The 21,135-nt window shown below is 42.0% G+C and overlaps 1 protein-coding gene across 1 annotated transcript in view; it reads left to right on the top strand.

Annotated features, from left to right (window-relative positions):
• Positions 1 to 11,569: 11,569 nt before the first annotated feature.
• Positions 11,570 to 21,135, top strand: part of LOC104525140 (pleckstrin homology domain-containing family M member 3) — a gene marked incomplete at its 5' end in the record, with an annotated part of 47,381 nt that continues 37,815 nt past the window's right edge. Inside the window, 2 exons of the mRNA XM_010168210.1 lie at positions 11,570 to 11,715; positions 17,313 to 17,506. Of these exons, the coding sequence (XP_010166512.1) occupies positions 11,570 to 11,715; positions 17,313 to 17,506 (340 nt within the window). The remainder of the gene's footprint in view (positions 11,716 to 17,312; positions 17,507 to 21,135) is intronic.

Here is a 21,135-nt window from a genome sequence, read left to right as displayed (position 1 = left end):
TCAGCGTCTCCCGAAACCAGGGCACCCACCTTGTTCTACAGTGGGCCAACATTTTCCCTAGTCTGCCTTTTGTTATTGATGTACTTGAAAAAACCTGTTTTGTTGTCTTTAACCTCCTAATTAACGTTCACTTAGAGATTGTCAGCTGTATCAGAAACAGCTTTTCTGGAGGGTTTTCCTCTTTTGTTATGGGAGCTGAGGGTCCTGCCTCCTCCCTACTCTTCTCTGGGTTTGGGGTCTGATGTGGAGGTCTCCTGTTGCTCTGGAGCCACACATGGCTCTGAAGGGCTCTGTGTGGGCCCAGGACCTGCCGGCTGACCTGCATCCCTTCCAGGGGAGACCTGAGCCCCAGAAGTACTGGGTTGCCCTCAGAACTGGCTGTGGGTGCAAATGGCTTTGTCCTTCTGTGGTGGTCACCTGCAGGTGGGATTCCTGCTCAGCTCTCCACAGTGCATGGCACGCACCTGGTAACCAGAGCATTGTGAATGTCCTCACTACAGCTGATGATTTGGTCACAATATTTGGGCGTCTTCCTGAATTCAGTTCTATTCTTGACCACATACTCTTTGTGTGACTTCATGTCAACTTTTTCTGAAAGTAATTATGTGCTAAACTACTGCTGAAACTGAAGATACCTGTGTCCTATGATAACTCTGATTACCTGAACACTATTGGACAATGGTCATGTCTTACCTTTAAGGGTAGTTGTGAGAGTGAAAACTGCAGGGACGCTCTGGGAATGGGTCAAATCAGTATCCCCAAGATGGATCCAGCCCAGTGTGTTACCCAGCAGATAGCCTTGTGAAACTTGATAGCCTTTACGAGATAGCCTTGTGAAGTCAGCAGAATCAACAGCCTTATCTTAAGATATGTCACGGATGACATTAAAACTTTATTTCTTTCTCCTCATGTCTTTTAATTCAAAGTTCAGTAGAGGAAAATTTTGTAATTTTGCTTCATCCTCTGACTGAGATCCAAGAGAGTTTAAAGCAAGCATTTCCAGTGACCTCCTCAGCAATAGGATCGGGCCTTGGGATGGCAGCAAAATGCATGTCTCCAGTGTGAAATAGGTTTTAGTCTTGTATTATGTAGTATGGGAGCAGACTTTTCCGAGGGAAAGGGTGGATTTCCTCTCCTAAACATGGGCTGATTTCATCTGCATTTGCTCATGTATTCCCCACAGAAATAAGGTGTTCTGACTGTGTCAGGGTTGCACAGGGTCTTTTCCCGATACATGTGAGGCATTCCCAGTGCTCCTGTGGTCTCGTTTAGACTGCAAAACTGAGCAAACTCTCTTGTGCAGAGAAGTGTGACTTGTGGAGAGTCTGTGGGAAGCTGACCACTGGCATTCCCTGAACCTGAGGATGGGGATGCCCAGCACTTACTGTGGGAGCAGACCCTTTGCTGTCCACCTGAGACCCTTAGAGAGTCGACTGGAACTTGTAGCTGTTACCACAGTGCAAAGAAATTAATAATCGTACTTATAACTGTGAGAAACTGGGGAAACTTGTCTGGCTGAGAAAAATTTGTGCTGAGGAGGCTTTGGAGGCACATCAGCAAGCTGAGACTCTCCTTGTACCTTACTCCCTGCAGGCAGTTTGCACTGTTCCCGGGCATGGGCTGCTGTTTAACCTAAGGGGCCTGCTGTTGGTAATTACAGCTTGCAGGCATTGAGGGACGTTTTCCCCAGGGCTGCTGGGAGGGGTAAGCTTGGAAAAGGATGAGGAGGGGGGAGGAAGAAAAGTTTTGCTGTGAATTCTTCAGCCATTTAGTGCAAATTCCTGTAATTACCGTCTTTGTGTCCTGTCCCAATGGCACATAATACAGCAGAAGCCTTTCCTAATTGAGACCTTACAGGAGGTACAAATCCCTCCTTTGTTCGGCCTGACAAATTAGTGCCAGAAAGTGGCAAGGTCCGAGTGGGAATCAAAGGCAAGCAACACAAAGATGGAACTTAAGGCTACAGTAATAACCCTCTCTAGTCCTGCAGGGGTGGGAGGGAAGGAAAAGTAATGACTGATGAAAAATGAAGGGTTTTTTTGTTATAAATTCCCTTGACATGACAGCACCTCAGGGCTGCTTTATTTATTTAGGAAAAGTGATTAAATAGTAATACAACAGGGCAGACCATTGTCTGTTGAGCTACCCCCCTTCCTACAGACCCCTGCTGCCTTGGCTAATTGATTGACAATGAACCTCTGATAAAGAAGGTTGTTGGGAGGACCTGATGGGGACAGGCTTTGTTTTTTTATTTTCTCTTTGCAGTCCTCGTGGGGTTCCCCTCCTCAATTTTTTTCTGTTTGAAATGCCCTCTGCATCCCCCTTTCCTTTTCTCCCTCAGTAAAAGCTTTTCAAGGGACTGCTCCCAGACAAACAGCTGACACTCACAAGCAGGTAGGGAAGAATGCGAATGTCTGTGCCTCACTATTGGCAAGTTTATCTTGGAGTCTGACTAGCACTTTTCAACTCGTGATATAAGCCAGGGCGGTGGTGTCAGATGTAGTCATGGGGCAGGGTGGACAAACTGTTGAGATGCTGGAGTCAGAAAGGCAGCTTGAAAAAAGTTTTGTTTTGCTTGATCAGCAGATGAAAAAACTTTTCCCCACGTTTCTAACTCTTTGTCTTACTGTGGAGGGCAAGGCATTATTTCTCATAATTTCCAAAAATGAACAAATAGGCCGCTGATTAGCAGTGGAGAGGTGTGGGGTTTTTATAAACCCTTTTACCTTTGCTGCCATTATTTATCTTTTTGGCTTGGAACACCAATACGTTTTGGAATGTGGGGTTAACTAGAAACAGGAGGCACTGGAATGGCAGCCTTCTCTGTCCTTTGCGTGTTTGTATAACTACAGGCTTGATCTTGCCCTGTTGCTGGGGTACAACAATGTTCCTGTGCAAAGTGTTTGGGGCTCTGAGCAAGGGCCATTTATAAAGCGTCAGTCTGCTCAGGTGAGACTTTGAAGGGACCTACCCCTTGTCTTCAAATGGATATGAAGTCAGAGTTGTTTGCAAGTCTAAGCTGGTAAATAGCAGATTTTATTATTTGTAGGAAATGAGAGACATACATCATGTCAGGATGATCTGTTGAGGGGCGTGTGGTGTTTTTTTATGTCTTTATTTCACCTGGATTCAAGAGAAGTTCCCAAACTGTTCATGTTACAAATTTGGAATGAGGTGGCTTCCACCAAAACATGTGTTTGGCAAGTGCAGCATCTTGCAGACAGTGGTAGCTGGTTGTGAGCTCTCCAGTGGCTGTCTGTCCTGTCTCCCTGTTGGGTGGTCTGTGGTCTCCTGGGGAAAGGTAGCCATTTCTCCTGGAGGAACTCTCTTGGAGGTCTGTAAGGAGCAAATGTCCTCAGCTGCCCTTCACTATTGCTGTTCCCCTGGCATGTGCCTTCATATTTTCATAGGTAGGGAAGACAAACAGCCTCTGCCCTTGCCTCCTGTTTTTGCATAGCTCCTGTTCTTTTGATGTCCCTCTTCCTTTTCACCTTTTATTTTTTCTCTCCCTGTCCTTTATTAAAACTAAGATTTTTTTTCAGAGAAGTCAGTTGGGTCTGCCAGGATCTCTTGGTGCTTAGACAGCCCACCCGAATGGGTGTGTGAATTTCTGCCTTCTGCAAAATGTGCTCTAAATCCTTTTATTTGTCTGTGTGGCTTTCCTTGCTCTCTCTTTCCTCACTCCTCTTTTGGGGTGCCTTCTATCTTTTCTTCCTTGCTTTCTCCATGTCTCCTCACTTGCCAAAAGGATAAATACTGCTACTAGGGCTCCACTGACTTGGCGGGCTGAGCTGAACACTAGGTGCAGAGAAGCCAAGGTTAGTAAATGGGCTATTTCCTGAGTTTGCAGCCCTGTCAAATTGAGCAGCAGATGGAAAGCTGTTGGCTTTCAAGGAGTCACTCTGCCTCTAGTGCTGTGATCATGTGTGTAGATGGGGGACATTCCAGTACAACATGCCCAGCTCATGCAGCCTCTGCTCTAGCTGACCCCACTGGTCTGAAACCAGCCCCTACTGCAGTAAAAGTAAAGTTACTGAGTTCCTTTTTTTTTTTCCTTCTCTCAATGAAAAGAAAGTATTTTCCTAAAAGCTCACAAGCCAGCAAGTGTGATTTGAAAAAGGAAAAAAAATTAGGTAGGTGCGACGCTGACTTTGTTCAACTTCTTAAAAATCCATATAGTTGAAACTTTTCAAATCCAGATATTTGAAAAGCATGGGTGTTCCTTCCTTGAATTTAGCAAATACTTTGTGAACTGTCATGACACCCAGCACCTATTTGTAGCATGGCACTGAAATATGTATACTAGAGGATAAATTTTAGCAAAAGTAGCACAATAATAAAATACCAGAAGGTCCTTTTGGAACATTTTCAGCATGCTTGTCACGTTTTTAGTCCCAAATAACAATTGTTTTCACCTGTCCAAGGCTTTTAGGATTGTGCTAAGTGCTGTGTATAATTCATGAAATTAAAACTGGGTTAAGTAGGAACTCTTTTTGCTAAGTGACCTGGCACTAGAGTTTGCTCTGATTACACAAACAACTGGCCTGCACTTTATTCTTTCTCTTGTCTACCTTCTCAGTATATAAACTCAAGCATGAGTGTAATCAACTGTAGGAATGGAAATACCATTATTAATTATGCTCAAATTATCTACTTACTCTTAGCTGGCAGACTTCAAGAGCTGGCCCAGAGAGTGTGTTCAGTTCCCATCCCTGACTAAAGAGCTGGTGAATTACTGAATCCTGCCAACAAGTCATTCCATGGGAACTCCCATTCCCTTCTGTCAGGCAGCACTTCAGGGTTTCAGCAAAGTGCCAGGTATTGCAGAGAATAATCCTATAAGGGCATGTGGGAAAAAATAGCAAATTAGGTTGAGGTGCATGGTATTCTTCCTCAGTGCTATTGTCCTGGGAATGGGAAGAAAGGAGCTGAAAGGATGCACTAGGAGAATGCAGACTGGCCATGCATTAAAGGATTTACAAACTATAACTGTGTGTGAAGTGTATCTTCATCGCAGTTTGTAATTCCCTTGGAGCAAGTTCTCTGGGAAGAATGGCATCTTGGCCCTTCTCAACATTTGACACTATATCTGAAAGAACCTAGATTCTGTGAAATTCAAGTAGGGAAATCCAAGCAAATAAAAAGCTAGTTTCCAAAAGTATAGGTTTGTTGCAGCCATTAGACACAGCTAGTATTTTTTGCTGTTGATTTATTTATGAAATGCTGTTCTTGACTTATATATGCAAAGTGCAAGCTGACACTTTGACATTTATGTTTTTTCAGTGTTAACATTTTCAGGCTTAACTACTGTTAGTTTTATTGGGAAGGCAGAATTTAGCTGAGTAACCTGCAGCATGCTTCTATGCTATCTTCTACAAAGGATAATACAAACATGCAGAATGTTGCATATGCACATGTATGTGCTATGACCTGGCTTGTTTGCACTAATGATATTTTTTTCTTGATTGTTCATCTTGGAGGGGACCACAGCTCTTTGTGTTCAGCATGACTGACATAAAGGGTGTGATTTACTTTGCCTACCCCTAGCAGTTTAAATATTGGATGTCTATGCTAATCCAATCTTCACTGATGGGAAGAAAGCTTAGGTGCCTTGGAGGATAATTCATCTCATCTGCCTTGGAGAGATGCTCTGCGGCAGGATGCCTGTGAGACTTCACTGGCAGGATGGGATGGGTCACTCTCTGGAGTGGCCTCCCCAGCCCAGGCTAGAGCCTGTAGCCAGCCAGCCAGCCCAGACTGGGTACGCCAGGTTAGCTGAGACGGGTTGTGTGAGACAGGAAAGACAGGACTATGCATTATATTTTCAAATGGCACTAATGAAGGTGGGAAGGCTGTTAATTTAGGGCTTAGTCCTGAGCTCCAGCTAATAACCAAGGTTGCCATTGACTCAGAATGGTTGATCCATCCTTTGGAGTCTATTTAGAAAAAAAAAAGGAGTCTGGGAGTTGTGGACTAGTGAACCCTTCCTTATTTCTGGAGAAGCTGATCTAGATTATAATTACAGTGGGATTTGTACATTGCTGACATAAATAATGTGGGATTTATATATTGCTTAGGTAATTATAACTGGATAGGGTCAAACCCACATGGCTTCAACAGGGAAAATTTTCTGCCTTTAATCTGTTAATGTTTTGTTGGTTTTGTGTTTTTTTAAAAGTCTGTGAGAAGCTCACAAAATAGTAGGCAAGGTGAGTAAAGTGTCAGACTTTGCTTGGAGGTTTATGAGTTTTGATTATTTCTCTAGAAAGAGAATTGCTTTGGAAAAAATGTAATGCTGGGAAAAGAACAAAGTGTAATGCAAATTAAAATCTGAGTAGACATGAGGGAGAACTGAGCTGGATTGTTAGTGTGTCTTCCTCCTGAGTTTGAGTTTTCCAGTGATGGGGTGAACTGGAATAGATGCCCAGAAACAAGGCCAGCGACTGAGGTAGTTCTCACCTTCTCTTTCTGTTAGTGCTGAGCAGCTAGAGCAGTGTTGTATGTCTGATCTAACACACTGAAAATTTGTTGCTGTGCTGCTTCTGCTTAGTCTTTTGAAAGCTGAAAGCCTTTTGAAGTCTGTGGGTCATTTTGTTTTCTTCTTATTGTATGTTGTTTCTAAATGAATTAGCTTCAAAGCTAATCTGTCACAGATTTAATTATGGTACGCAATCACGAGGGAGTTGCCTTTTCCCTGATACTGAGCAAGGAACTTTATTGAATAAGGAAGACTGTTGTGTACTTAATTCTAGTTTGGTCTTCCACTTTCTCTGTTTCACTGTGGAGCTACTACTTTTCGCTTTTCTTGCGGAAAGATTAAAGAAAAGGTATCTGGATGAAAAGAATGGTTGTATGTGTCTTCCTTGACCATAAGATTATGCCACACACTGAAAGTGGCAGAAATGATGTTTTCCACGCTTTACAGAAGAGGAATTGTATTCAAGTGTCTTGGATTCATCCTCCATGCTATCCTCACTACCACCTTAAGCCAAGCAGAGAGACTTATAATTTCTTAATTTCATCTTCGTGTACTTCTTTCTTCCCAAAGTCTTAGTACTTGGAGATGAACCTCTTGATGTTGATACTCCTGCTCTGCTCACAGACATGTTGTTGAGAGAGGTTCATCTGTGCCCAGCAGCACTTTCTTGCTGCTCTTTTTTCTAACCTCTCTTTTCTTTGCTTGATTTCAGGGCTGTTTTGTTACATTTTCTCTGATGAAAGGTTTGGGATTACTCCTTCCATCACTTTACTAACAGTATACCTACGGCTGCTCTTCTTCCCTCTGTAACTTGCTCTATAGCATCCTTTAGGTAGGGATGATTCGGGGAAATAGTAAATATTGCAATGTTTTCCTTGCTCTTGGCTCAGGGTTTGCCAGACCTTTATACAGATATTATATGGATAATGTTCTGTGTGAGTATTAGGAAAAGGTGAGAGGCTTGGTGAAAGTTGTGCTACTTTTTTCCCCCTGTTCTCTCTAGCTGTAGACAAGTAAGTATTTTCTCTGCAAACATGAAGTGGTACCTTCCTGCACCCCAAACCATTTGGTAAGTTGTGTTATTGATCTCTGAGGTGGTCACCCACATCTGGCTGTCTTGCTGGGAGGGATGCTCAAGAGTTTAAAGCCAGGAAGCAGTACTAGCTTTGCTTCTGGTAAACATGAAGGCAAGTTTATGCCCAAGTGCAGGATCCAAGGGCATTAAGCCACAAGATATTCCTTCTTCTTCTTCTTTATCTTACTTTTGCTCTATTTTTTTCCATCTTAAAAAAACAAAGTAGCATAAGTGGTCTATGCCACAGAAATATGTTTGTCACACTACATCACTTTGAACTGCATAACATCAAAGAAAATCAGTGCTTTGATAACTTGATTTGAAAGGATTGTAGAAATAGCCATCATTATGAATCACAACAGATAGGAATGGAAAAGATGGTGATTTTCAAACAGCAAAGCTTGTAGCATAAGGGAAAATGTAAGGTAGGTGCTAGTGTCGCATTCTCATCTAAAATACCCCAACCTTACAGCTGTTACGTAGCTTTGCAGAATATGATTTACTTGAGGATATGAAGAGGAATGAGAAATACTCTGTGTAAAAATGTGTTTCTGAGGAACAAGGAAACAAACGTGGGCTCAGAGAAGGGCTGGAATAACGGAGAAAGCAATGCATGCTTCTTGAGTAGGAACTTCTTCCACTTTCTCCTCTTTATAAAACCACTAGTTTAGTGAAATCAGTGTGTCCTGTCCCATCCTCATCCCCCAGACATGTAAGTGTTGGCTAGTGGGGAATGTTTATAAAGGTTTCAATGGCATTGAGTTAGGAGACTTCTGTCTCATTGAGACATAGCTTAACCATCAGCTGGTCCAAACACATTGAGCTAGAAAATACTACATGTCATTTAGCAGTCTCTGCTGCATCCCTTGTGAGGTGATGGCTGTGTGTAATGAATGCTAAAACTGGGGCTGGTTCAAGTATAAAGACAGATGCTTCAGTGCTTTTCAGTGATAGGAAATTCAGAGACAACTAGTGAGGAGAAAGATTCAGACCCTTCACTTTTTAGGAAGACTGGAACAGAAGAACATGCTGTACTGAAGTATTGCTAACACAAACATCCTCTCTTGAGGGCTTGTTCTCAATTAGCTTGGGAAATGGGAACATTCTCTTTCATAGATTCTTTCATCTTGCTCCATGAGGAGAGAAGTGGGCATACTTCTCTGTTTCCTTTACTGAGGGGCAAGATTTACCTCTGTTGTGCTTTTAAAAAGATGGACTCCATAGCAACATGTTGTGTGAGTACCTTCTGCAAGCATCTTCTAGGGCTACTAGTCAGACAAATGTCATGTCAGACAAAGAGGACTAGAATTTCGTGTCTAGTCAGCTGTTCAAAACCTTCACCTTTATGCATGAATGTATTTTAAAAATTGAAATAATAGTTCTGTGTGTACTACAGAGCGCTGATACTGAGCTTACTACCAGGGATGACTGCTAACTTCATCCGTAACAGCATAGTGGAGCAGAACTGCATGGAAACTCTTTTAACTGACTAGTCAGGAAACTGCTTTTTAAAAAAAAATAAAAGAACTTTTTAAAAGTTCTTTAAATAAAAGGAAAGGAAAGGAAAGATGGGAAAATGTGTACTTTGCACTGACCGAAATATGAAGTTGTTGGCTCCTAAGTTCTGATCTCAAGCCATAGTCATAGGTCATCTTTTTTTGTAACACACTGCTGAATTACTTGAATTGACTTTACCCTTATAAAAGGCATGCCTGCATTCTTTCTGCCCTAAAAATGTTGCTTTGCAAAAAGTTCTGCTAATATCTACCACTAAAAAAATGATTCGTACAATGATAATAGTTTACAGTCATAATGTTTGGGTTGTCTGTTTGGTTATGAGCTAAGATGAGATCACATTTTTGCATTATGTATATTGAGTTATTCCACTTGAGATATATGTTTATACTTATGATCTGATCTAGAGAATGGTAAAGGAGGAGACATTAACATAAGTATCTCTTTCATTAGCTGACCTGTTTATGTATTTACCTTTTTCAAGAAACTGCATATCCTTACTTCAAAAAAATGGAAAGAGAGATGGAGACAGGACATGTCCCACACTGATTCACTTGATAGTGTGCATTACAGAGATCAATAGCTGAATGGCTCTGGAGTGTGGAAGAAGAGGAAGTGAACTAACTCCATTGGTCAGATTGCTCTAATTGTTTTGATTAGAGCAGAGGGGACATGGTAGCGTCAGCTAATGGGGAGAAGGAGGAATTCGATGTATGGCTAGAGTAGCTGAGCTGCAATCTCTTCTTAAATCAAGATAACTTCTACTGGTGGAAAAAGATACTTCCAGTGTGAGAAGTTACGTAATTGCACTAAACAAAATCAGTTGTTTGATTGGGGCTGTTTAGTCTGGAGAAGAGGAGGCTGAGGGGATACCTTATGGCTCTCTACAAATACCTGAAAGGAGGTTGTAGTGAGGTGAGTGTTGGTCTCTTCTCCCAGGTAACAAGTGATAGAATGAGAGGAAATGGCCTCAGGTTGCACCAGGCGAGGTTTAGATTGGATATTAGGAAAAACTTCTTCACTGAAAGGATAGTTGAGCACTGGAACAAGCTGCCCAGGGAGGTGGTGGAGTCACCTTCCCCGGTGGTATTTAAAAAACGAGTAGATGAGGTGCTTAGGGACATGGTTTAGAGGTGGATTTGATAGTGTTAGGTTTATGTTTGGACTTGATGATCTTAAAGGTCTTTTCCAACCACTACAATTCTGTGATTCTAATTATACTGACAGAAGCAATCAGCCAGTCGACTTCTGCCTGAAAACCTCTGTTTAACCAGTACTTTTGCTGTAAAAGTGATGTATAAGGATTCTGCTAATCAGCATTACTAACCAGCTCCAGCAGAGACTGTCTGAGCATACAGCACATGTCAGAGTGGGGCTCTGGTGCTAATTGTGTCTATAGCTGTAAATGTCATATGGGGACACTAGCATTTGAAGAAAAAGCAGAAACACCGTCACGTGTGCTGTGTCAAAGAGGTGTTAATAACAACCGCAGACATCTCATTATATCTTATCCAAACATTTTTAGCCTTGCTTCCTGAGCAGGTTGTTTAATGTGACTGTGCTATCCGTCTTCAACCCTCTGCTCTAATATTATTTGAACCTGGTGGCTCGTTTTAGCCACAGTTGAGAGAAAGGCAGAGGTGTCAAATACATTGAGTTTCTATGTGTTTTGTGAAAACAGGTGGTCTGGTGAAGGACAGCTCTGCATTAATTCTTTCCAACTAAAGCAGCAGCTTTTTAATACATTGTTTTACCCCAGGGACTCCACACCAGAGGGCATGGGAAGAGGCAAGGGATCCAGCTGTGAAAAAAGTATCAGGCAGACCTCAGACCTTGTAAGACACGGGGTAATCCAATCGTAAGGAAAAAAAAACGTGCAGGAAACTGAGCTGTGTCACTGCTGCTAGTCAAGGACTACTTGTTCTCAGTGTGACAACTGCTCACAGTTATTATTCATCATCTCACTGTGGTTTGCCTTGGCTGTGCTAATTCTGTGGCCAAATTCTACATGCCAACTCAGCAACCCTCTGGCTGACAGCAGGAACTAGCTTGTGCTCCTTCAGGCAACCAGTGCTGGCCTATTCTGTTCTGGGGAAAATGGGAGCTGTCTGGAGTGAGCACACAGTAGTTCCATGGTCTGGTGTTTTCTGTCTTAAGTTTCAGGTCATGGTTTTTAGATGGCCACGGCTTTTAAATGCCCAATGTCTCAAAGCTGATCTTTTGCCTTTGTTTCTTGAGAAGCTCCAAGTATCCTTTGACTGCTCTCTGAACTCTTTATCATAGATGCCCAAATTAGTATATGCTTCTTCAGTGCTAGTCTAAGAATACTGATATTTATTCCTCTCTTTTTAGGGAATGAGAAATGACTCATTGGTAAAATAAATAAGTAACATGTAAAAAGGGTCTCAGATGGGCGAATAATTATTTTTCTTATTGTATCCTGAGTGTGTACCTCTGGTATGGTGTACAAACCCAAACTTTTTCCCCTCTCTCTTCTCCAGGCTGTCAGCGCTCCATAGGCTTGTCCAATGGGAAAGCCAAGGTATGCAGCTACAGTGGCTGGTATTACTGCAGCACCTGTCACGTGGATGACAGCTTCCTCATCCCTGCGCGGCTGGTTCATAACTGGGACACCTCCAAATACAAGGTAATCTCCCTGCAGGTTGGCTTGCTAGCAAGTAAAGTGAATTGCTCTTCAGATAGAAACACAAACATTGCAACAGGCCGAAGGTTACAGGCATTGACTGCTAATACTGTCATCCCCTTTGTCCCTCTTGCTAGAAGGAGCCATGCTTTCTCCACAAGACAGATGTTTTCATTACTGTTTCCTTAGCCAGGCCTAAGGTGTTCATCCACAGGGGCAGCCGTGCTCCTCTTTCTTCTTGGAATCTTTTCCATCATTGCTTATCTGGTTGTTGAAGAGACAGGGAAGGACAGAACACTGAAACCTCTCTTTTAGTGCTAATCTTGGCAGTTATTGGGCCCTTGAGGAGTACCTGTTTCAAGAGCACCAAGGACTATGGTTTGGCACTGCTTGGTGATAGATGCTAAGTTGTGAAAATGCCCACAAAAAAATGGCATACCCAAATGTGGTGTTTGCAAGGCCCAGTATGTCCTGTCTTTTGGCATGGGTATTTTGAGGACACTAGAAGGACATTGCTGTAGCACTTGTTTGGACTAGACGGCCGAAAGTAACATGAAGAGAAAATTCTACAGTTGTTCATTTGCCACACAAGCAGCTTTTCTAAAACTTCAGTAATCTGCTATTTGCTGCTGCCTCAGTGGCTCGTTGCTAAATAGGGGCAACTAATTACATGCCTCAAAGCATTATAGCAGCAAACACGGTAGCAGTGTTGTTTTACCATCTTGGGGGGCATATGCTAAAACAGTAACATACTCATAAGGAATCCAGACCATGGCAGAGCTTCAGACCCAGCAGCCACTGTTAGGAGAGGCTGTTTGATGTTTTGTGTCTGCCAATATTATTATTATGGGCTATTTGAAAAGGAAAAAATAACCAGTAAATGCTCTATTAGAGGAAAAGCAGCTCTCTTGAAGAAGAAAATTTGTGAGATGGGGAGATTATTAAAAGATAGCCAGAGCCTGCCATCAGGAAAATGATAGTCTTGCACCATGAAATTCAAGATTCTTCATAGTTACAAAGCTCCTACGTGTGGAGACAAAACCCTCTCCCTTTTCTAGAAGCTAGGAATAAATATTTAAGAGTTCTTTCTTTGGGTGCTTTTACCAAGGACTAAACTTGCTAGCCCACAGTACCGTATGTAGTCCTGATATGGCACAAGTGGATGGTAAGGCAAAGACCTCGTATCAAGCTGGTAGTAATACTGCCAAGAAAATAAATTGTTTTGTTTTCTAAACCTGCAGGGTAAAAACTATGCTCTATGCTCTATTTCTGGTGGTCTTGGTATAGGCAGTTGAGGCACAAAAGGAAATGGGACTTTTAAACTTAAGCATTCACTGAAAACCTAATCTAATGTAATCTCACTATAATAGTGACAAGTTATCAGTTTTAACTTCTTGTAGACAGGCTATGGGGGGACTTGGGAGCACAAGCGACTCCTGTGCAGATACTTTAGCAGCCTCTGTGTTAAAGTGCTTAGAGAGGTGGATTTAAGAAAGGAACACCATCCCTTAGGCAGGAAAACACTACAGCACCCCCAACTATTAGAGCAGAAAGTAAGGCAGGAAGGGAAAGTAAAGAGGACATCACGTGCCATAGTGGCAGTGTGACAACTGAGCTAAAATCACTGGTTGGATCTCCTCAACTCCATCCCATCTACGTATAGCATTAACGTGCCAAGTAGTTCTTGTTACTTTTGTGTAATCTTTGGGGTTGCCCCCTTTCTGCATACACATGCTTTTATTTCTGTCCCTGATATACCTCCAGTAGTTTTCTGGAGGTAGGAACTAATCAGTAGTTTTCTGAGGCAGAGCACATATTGCCTGCACTTTTACATCTGCATCTCCTTTCTCCATTCAGAGATAAGGTCTGACATTTCTTTCTTCTGTATGGTCTAAAAGGCAACTTAGTGCTGGCTGCTGCACTTCATAGTTACAGTGAAACTGCATGATTCCTTAGTAGTGTATCAATTAAATGTGCTGATTTGGCAAAGACAGATATCTTGTCCCACTTCCTTGAAGTGATCTCAGTAGTAATTATTTTCTTTGGGCTCATTTTTAAAGGAAGATCACTTAATTTGTCAGCATTTCACCTCCCGTAATTGGCCAGTGTGCCCACGCAAAGCCGTTCAGCAGTGTCCCAAAATAAAGCTGAACAACAGAGCTTCTCCTAAATGCACAGCCCTGCCCCTCACAGGGAGCGCAGCAATGCCTGGAAGTGGAGCTGCTGCGGTGGGTGACTTGCTTCTGGCTGGACTCATAGCGTAGCCCAGAGTGATCCTGCAGGAAATAAGCACGTACCACATTTGATGGTCAGAACTGCAGCAGGGCTTCAGTCTTCAAAAGCTTCTGTGTTTCACGCAGTCTGAAATGTGCCTGTCAGTCCACCAAATGGAAGGAAAATGAAGGAAGAGTTTGAAAACCTGCACTCCTTCCCACCAACGCCCTTTCCCCGCCTCTGCAGGGGTTTCTGGGATCTGTCGTATCCGGCTCTGGCAAAGCAAGCGCCAGTATGTACTCTAGGACATGTGGTTTTATGGTGATGCAGTGTAATTGGGCATGTTTCCCTTTAATGTCTCATGGACTCCTAGACATCTGAGCAGCAGCTGTGAACTGTTGCATCAGTCAAGTAAGTTTGCAAATAGAGTGGTTTTTGTCTGCTTTTGGCAAGATGGGTCTTGAAAAAAAACAGAAGCAGTAGAAATCTGTAGGGTTGTGCCTTCCCGTACTCAGGATCTTGAAGAACAGCAATGCACTTAACACCTGAAAGCGCATGGGTAGGAAAAGAAAAACCCTCTTGACTGCAGTAAAAGCTCTTTGAAAGGACTTGGCAGTTAGGCATGTTTCTTCTGTCATAACCAAAGCAGCAATTCATCCCCAGGTTCACAGTTTTTTTCCTGTCTCCTTACTGTTTTCATATTTGCATTTTTCACGTGTTTTTATGAAAGGAAAAGAAAAGAGGCAATCTTGTGAATATCCTTTCTTCCTTTTACTTAGGCCAACTGTTTTCCCTGTTTGCATGCAAAAACCAGTAAGTATTGCAGTTTGGTTCAGGTGGCTTCCAGTGCAAAATGCCAGACAAACACAGCAGGAAATGAACTCCCCATGCCAGAAGGCTTCAAGGGAAGCTGAATTCTGGTAAATTGAATTCTGAACTGTAAGTTTGCAGTCTCTAGAAAATAAAAGTCTGGAAATGTTAGCATCCATCCTTGTATGACATTTAAAGCTAAAACCCTGTTGCAGATCACATTGTATCACTCCTCCTGGCTTAATTTAGGATTGTCTTTTGTGCCAAATAAAATTGGGGTACTGTGTGTATGCTGGTATATGTACTAGAATATTGACTGCTAGCACGTTGAGTTGTTGTAACTGCCTGACCTTTCCCATTATAAGATGCATCTCATCTTCTTGTAACTTTGCGATGGTTGGCAATGTGAGTTAATGTTTTAAATGACCATTGGGCCTGCATCAGGCATGCAGAGTGAACCAACACCTACCTGTCAGCCAGTCATGCTGGGCAAAGCTACTTTTCCTGCAATCAGCACTCCACAGGTACATTGTATCGGCAAGGAGAGAGAAAGGTTTGCTATGCTCTTCTCTCCTCAAAGGCTGCGTTCAGACCATGCAGCACTAGAGCTGCACAGTAATGGTTTGTCATCGTGGTGCACATGTATTGCAGAGTCACTTGGGTGACCTCAATTCTGGCATTTTTTTGTTTCTGTACTCTTAACTTTGCAGGCTCAGGAGGGTTGCCCTAGACAAGGTACAAGTGTGCACAGGTGTGGGTGTAGTACTTGGATAGTAATTGCCCTCTGGTTCCTGAGACAGCAGGGCAGGTGGATGAGGAGCCTGTCACTTCAGCAGGGGTTTAAAGCAAGGCAGTAAGACTACAAAGAAGACTGGGCAGCAGGTCCTCCTGATGGGAAGTGCTGGTTGCTGTTCCAAGTATTCATGTGCCTCCTAGGGAACCACTGAATATGTGGCTTAATTTGAGTATTGGTGGAAGAGGAATATTATTTATTATAGACACAGCAGTTGTCAGGGGATTGCTGAGATATTATGGCCAAATAGTTTAATGATTGTAAAAGCAGGTTGTTTAACTCTTTTGTGCACGGCAGTTCGCACGTCTAATAAAACATCAGTGTTGCTAGTGTTAGAAAACTTGACGTATTTGGAGTCTGTAGAGTTTTGTTCTACAAAATCCAAGTTGTCTGTGCTGCTCCTTACACCGCATGTTACCTGTGTTTCCATTCAGACAGTGCAATTCCTTGTATGTGCATTATTTAAAAAAAAAAAAAAGAGAAATAAAGTAGTGAGATATTTAGTACAGCTCCAAGGTCTGGAGAAGCTGTGGAGTTACAATCTGCTGTATTTAAAATTACACATTGTATTCTCTGTGTAGTTATTGGTGGGAAGGAAGGCCTTGGCATTATTTATATTTTTATTATGTATTGTGAAAAGGTTACATTTGGGGTGGGCTTTCCCTGTAGGTAGCTAGTGACTCCTATAGCCAGTAACTAGTGCTGGTTTTGGAAGTGGTGCTATTTATAAGGATGTATATTGCTTTTACCTACTTCCTGCCTTAGAGCACTGGAAGGGAAATAACATCCTAAATCTGAAGACGCTATGGTGTGCCCTTTTTCCTTTTGTTAGCTTAGTTCATTCCTCCCTCAACTCAGTGTAAACAGTGATTTAAAGGTCCAGGAGGACTAACTGAATTGTGGAACATAGTATTTCTGTAGCACAATTTCAAGTGATTTGCAGCTCATTTCAGATAATCCCATCTTTTCTTTTTCAGCAGTGATAAAATGCAGAAATAAGGAAGGAGATGGAATTTGGCCTTCTCACCTCAAAAACGGGAGTATCTTTTCTAGTAGGAACAAAAGGCCCATTAATTTATAAAGATTACAGTAGCTCTTTGCAGGTGGAGATAGAACAGAGCACTATCATGAGAAAGGCATGAGAAAAACTTCTTGCAGATGAAACATTGGGAGCGAGTAATACCAGTAAAATTCAACTTTAATTGTATTTGAAAAACCACAACTTGATAGATGTGTTTCTGATTTATTTATTTTTTTTACATAATTTTAATCATACTGGCTGAGCATGAAACAAATGGGAGTAGTACTTTACACTGGAGTTCTATTCCCTGAGATGGTACAATATGGTTGGATGTGCAATGTGTATGTTTCTTGTTCTAATGTTGTGCTTTGACACTTACCTAATCACTTGTTTCTTGACAAAAAGAAAACAGTGAACTAACAGAAAAATATTAACAGGGGAGAAACTTGGTAATTGAGTTTTCAGACTTGAAAAACATTTAGTAAGCTGTGTTACCCTGCAGTGAAAATATGTGGCTGCAAATATTGCTGTGCTTTGGGTAAGCAAGTATTTATCTTGTACTCCCAATGTTGATGGGCTTGATGAAGTTTGGCTTGGCTATAAACAGAGGCAGTTGGGTCTCTCTCAGCTCTGTCTTCATCTGTAATAGGTAACAGAGTAAGTTTTCAGATGCAGAGAATAGCTGACAGATCACAGAGAGGAAGATCTGCTTAAAAAGAGTTGGAAGGAAATCCTAGGTAAACTGGTTGCTTTATTTTTCAGGTATCAAAGCAAGCCAAAGAGTTCCTGGAGTATGTTTATGAGGAGCCACTGATTGATATCCAGCAGGAAAATCCCATGTTGTACAAGCATGCTGAACCTCTAGCAACTGTTGTTCGCCTGAGACAGCAGCTAAAATCTCTCCGAGCCTATTTGTTCAGCTGCAGAGCAGCAGTGGCTGAAGATCTGCGTAGAAGGTAAGAACCACAGACAACATACAGCACAAAGGAGAACAGCAGCATGCCAAATTTTTTTTTTTTTCTTTCTTGCAATCTAGTTCTGAAGACGTTACCTGTTTAGAAAGATGTTATGCTTGTATCTGACTTCCCTGGGTAATCTACTGCCAAAGGAAATGGTTTTATAGGGTCTGAATGTCTGAATATCTGTAGTTGTTCTTGACACCTACTAGCCCAAGGGTCACACATTGTGATGAGCATCTTTTACTCCAGTTCAGGCTTCCTGGCTGTGCATGAGTATTTTCAGTCAGATGTGATACCTCATGCTCCCTGCCGTGGCATCACAGTGTGGTAGCCATTGTTGGAACCTTTGAAACACCTCACAGTATGGCAACACATGAGAGAAGCCAGAGTCAACCACCTGTCCAGCACTTCTGCCCTCTTCTGTGATATGATCTCACACAAAGGCAGAGACCAGATGTAGTCCCCTGGCACATGACCCAGCATATTATTTATGTGACACGAGAGCAGTTGTGCTCTTGCTTAGCTACTGTCTTTCCCATCCATGACATGGGTATGCTGAGTGTTTTGTTTATTGAAAAACACATGATCACAGAAGGTATTTCATGTTGAGTTTTCTGTGGTGGAAAGAGTAGTTTTATAAAAAGTTAGCTTCATTTTAGAAGTACTGTATCTTAGTCCATTCAGCTGCTGCTGCATTTTTCTAACAAGCCAAAAATGAACAATCTTCTTAAAACCATCAAGCCATAGTTGTGACCTTAAAAAAGCCAAGTTACTTTTGTTGTGGATCTCCAAAAGAGATGGGGAGATGTCTGTGCCCATGCCGTACTGTGAGGTGAGTGGCTCCAGGCACATGCAGCTGATCTGATGGTAAATGCATTTGTAAGCATTTGTGTCCTCCAAGTTGGTAAGCGAGACAAGACCGCAAATAGGAAAGCCACTGCTTTGGAATGATGAGCTGCCAAAGGGCAAGAAAGCAGATGACATCAGTGACTGTATTTTGGGCATGGTGTTTTAAGGATGGGCGACCTGAATTCTCTGTGAGGGAGAGGAGGCTGCATTAGTGTCTTTATCCCAGGTAAGGAGTGAGGCAGTCTGCTGTTCAGTATGTAACCTTTGTCATTGCTTTGATGAACTACCTAGAACAACTAAGAGAAGGATATAACAACAGGTTTCTGGAGAGCTCAGTTGGGTTCTTGTGTCAAACCCACTGTGTGTTAATATGAGTTTGTGTCTTACTGCTCAATTCCTATTATTTCATAGGGCAGCTTACAGCATTTTGAAAATTAGGATGATTTTTCTTTTATTCTACAGGATATTATCTTGCAGAACTGTTTTGCTGTTCAGCTATAATAACTTCCCTATGCCATCCTCTTCAACTGCAGTAAAACTAAAAGGAGAATAAGATTTGTGAAGGTTGCCGTTCAGAAAAAGTGGCAGAAAAGAAATTATGCTTTCTGATTAATGCTGAAGAAAAGAGTGCCCTGATTAAAATAGACAGGAGCACCCAAGACTGAATGGACTTGGGGAAGAGAGTGAAAGAGGAGAGATCAAAGGAGGCCTAAGCAGAGAAATCAATGGACTAGAGACAAAGGGATGAGGGAAAGCCAGGAGAAGGAGGAGCCTCAAAGAGGGAAGGGATCTTAGGAAATTAAGAGTTAATTAAGAAACTAGGACAAAGAGGGAGCCCAAAAACTTACCTCCAAAGAGAAGAGATGATAAGTGCTGAGGAAATGGAGAATGGACAAAAATTAGCACAGAATGATCTTTTCCTTGGGGCGGGGAGGAAAGAGAAAAAACTCCCTGTATCAAAATGAAACAGCCAGAATGGGAGAAGGGGAAACTGGGAAATACTCCAAATGCTCACTTTTCTTACCTAAGGGTTCCTTCACATTGTCTCCAATTAAAGCTCTCTCTGGTGGAGAGGAAGACCCAAGCCCAAGAAGGCTTTATTTTTGTATTAGGGAAGCATCTTCAGTTTGGTAGGACTTGTTAAAAGTGCTGTAAAAGCTACTGAAGGAATATACAAAAGACACCTTAGAGTCCAGCTCCTTCTTGGTCTGTGAAGTCTCTGTTGGGGTGGGTTTGGGGCTCAGTTGCTCCCTCAGGCTTGCAGAGATGAAAAGGAAGAAAAGTTCTTTTCCCAGAAAGAGTTATTCCTTGCTCAAACCAGTTCCAGTGGCGTTGCATTCTGCATGTAGTATCACAGTGTGCAGACATTCACTATCAATGTGATGGCTTTATGGAGCAAAGCTGAAAAGTATATAAAGTATGTGATTTAAATTTCCCTTTGGCTCATCGTACGGGCAAGTTGCAGAAAAGGAGGAATTTAAACGCTATGGTGAGACAGCATTCCTAAATTTAGTACTGTTTCATAGTTGGAAATGAAAGGCTGGGGGAGAGAATCCAGTTATCTGTCCTGCTCCAAAAACATTCTTTTTCTGCTTGGTCTTCACCTTAGTATGTGAATGACTATTAATCACAAGAAAGTGAACACAGCATCTTGAAGACCTGTCAGACCCATATAAACAGACTGAAACAAACTGTTACTATTGCTGTCTAGGGAGAACTTAAAACAGACTGATTAATTGTATTGGCACCTTGCTGCCTTTGGGACACTGATAGAGCCTACCTTATTAGGGAAAAGCAGATCACACTGAGGTTTCTTTTATTAATACTATTTGCATTATCATCTTCTTTAAATTTATACCTTGCTCTTGAACCCAGATCGCAAAATGAAGATGACCATGGAGTTGGAAACTCTTGGTGTCCTCTGGGAAGACAAAACTGTTTACAGTGCTTACAAGTCACTTTTTCTGAAGAATTCCAGATGGCTATAAACCAGGTTAGCTCAGGATCCAGTTGGCTTAAATGTGGAAATGTTATTTATAATGCTTGGTGTGCATAGATAGGTACTTTGGGAACTTTGAAACTTGGCATCTAGCAGAGAACTCGGGGCTAAACCACACTGTGAACTTTGAAGAAACAAGTGACTAAGTAGAAAGAAAGGAAGGAAAAAAGGAAGAAAGGAAAAGAAACAGAAGAAATCCTAAAAGTAGCTAGAAGGCTCACAATAAAAGTGGTATTCATCATCAGTTATAATGATTTGTTCTCACCTATTGTTCCACTGGATTCTAAGCTCTTTTTATATTTGCAAGGGAGAAAAATAATGGAACTCGGTCTTGGCTGGGAGGGGAAATAAGGCCCTCCACCGGTGCGTATCAGCAGCGTTCCTCTGAGATTAGCCAGCTGAGACTCTGAGCCTGTTGTTGAGCTCCCTGTTTTACAAGGGACCTTGTTATGCCTAGTTTGCTGTGGCTGTCACCTCAGTATTGCAACAGATGTAATTTACCTCAAATGTCTTTACTCAACAAGTTCTTGCTTGTTTTAGTTGCTTTGCCTGTGTGGATGCTGTTCAGGCAGAAACATACAAGACTGAAACCTAAAGCCAACATAGAATTAGTACAAGTGGAGCTGTACAGATCCCACCACTGCCTGCAGATTGTGGGATGATGAATGAATGGCACTGGCAAACAAGATGAAGTCAATAAAATTCATAGTGAGGAAAGAGCAAGAATCAGTCCATTAAATAATGAGGTTATTCTGTTAAGCGATGCTGCAAGTTTTAT

The sequence above is a fragment of the Antrostomus carolinensis genome, unplaced genomic scaffold, assembly GCF_000700745.2.
Source record: "Antrostomus carolinensis isolate BGI_N321 unplaced genomic scaffold, ASM70074v2 scaffold29335, whole genome shotgun sequence".
Taxonomy (NCBI): domain Eukaryota; kingdom Metazoa; phylum Chordata; class Aves; order Caprimulgiformes; family Caprimulgidae; genus Antrostomus; species Antrostomus carolinensis.
This window is presented reverse-complemented; position numbering and strand designations above follow the sequence as displayed.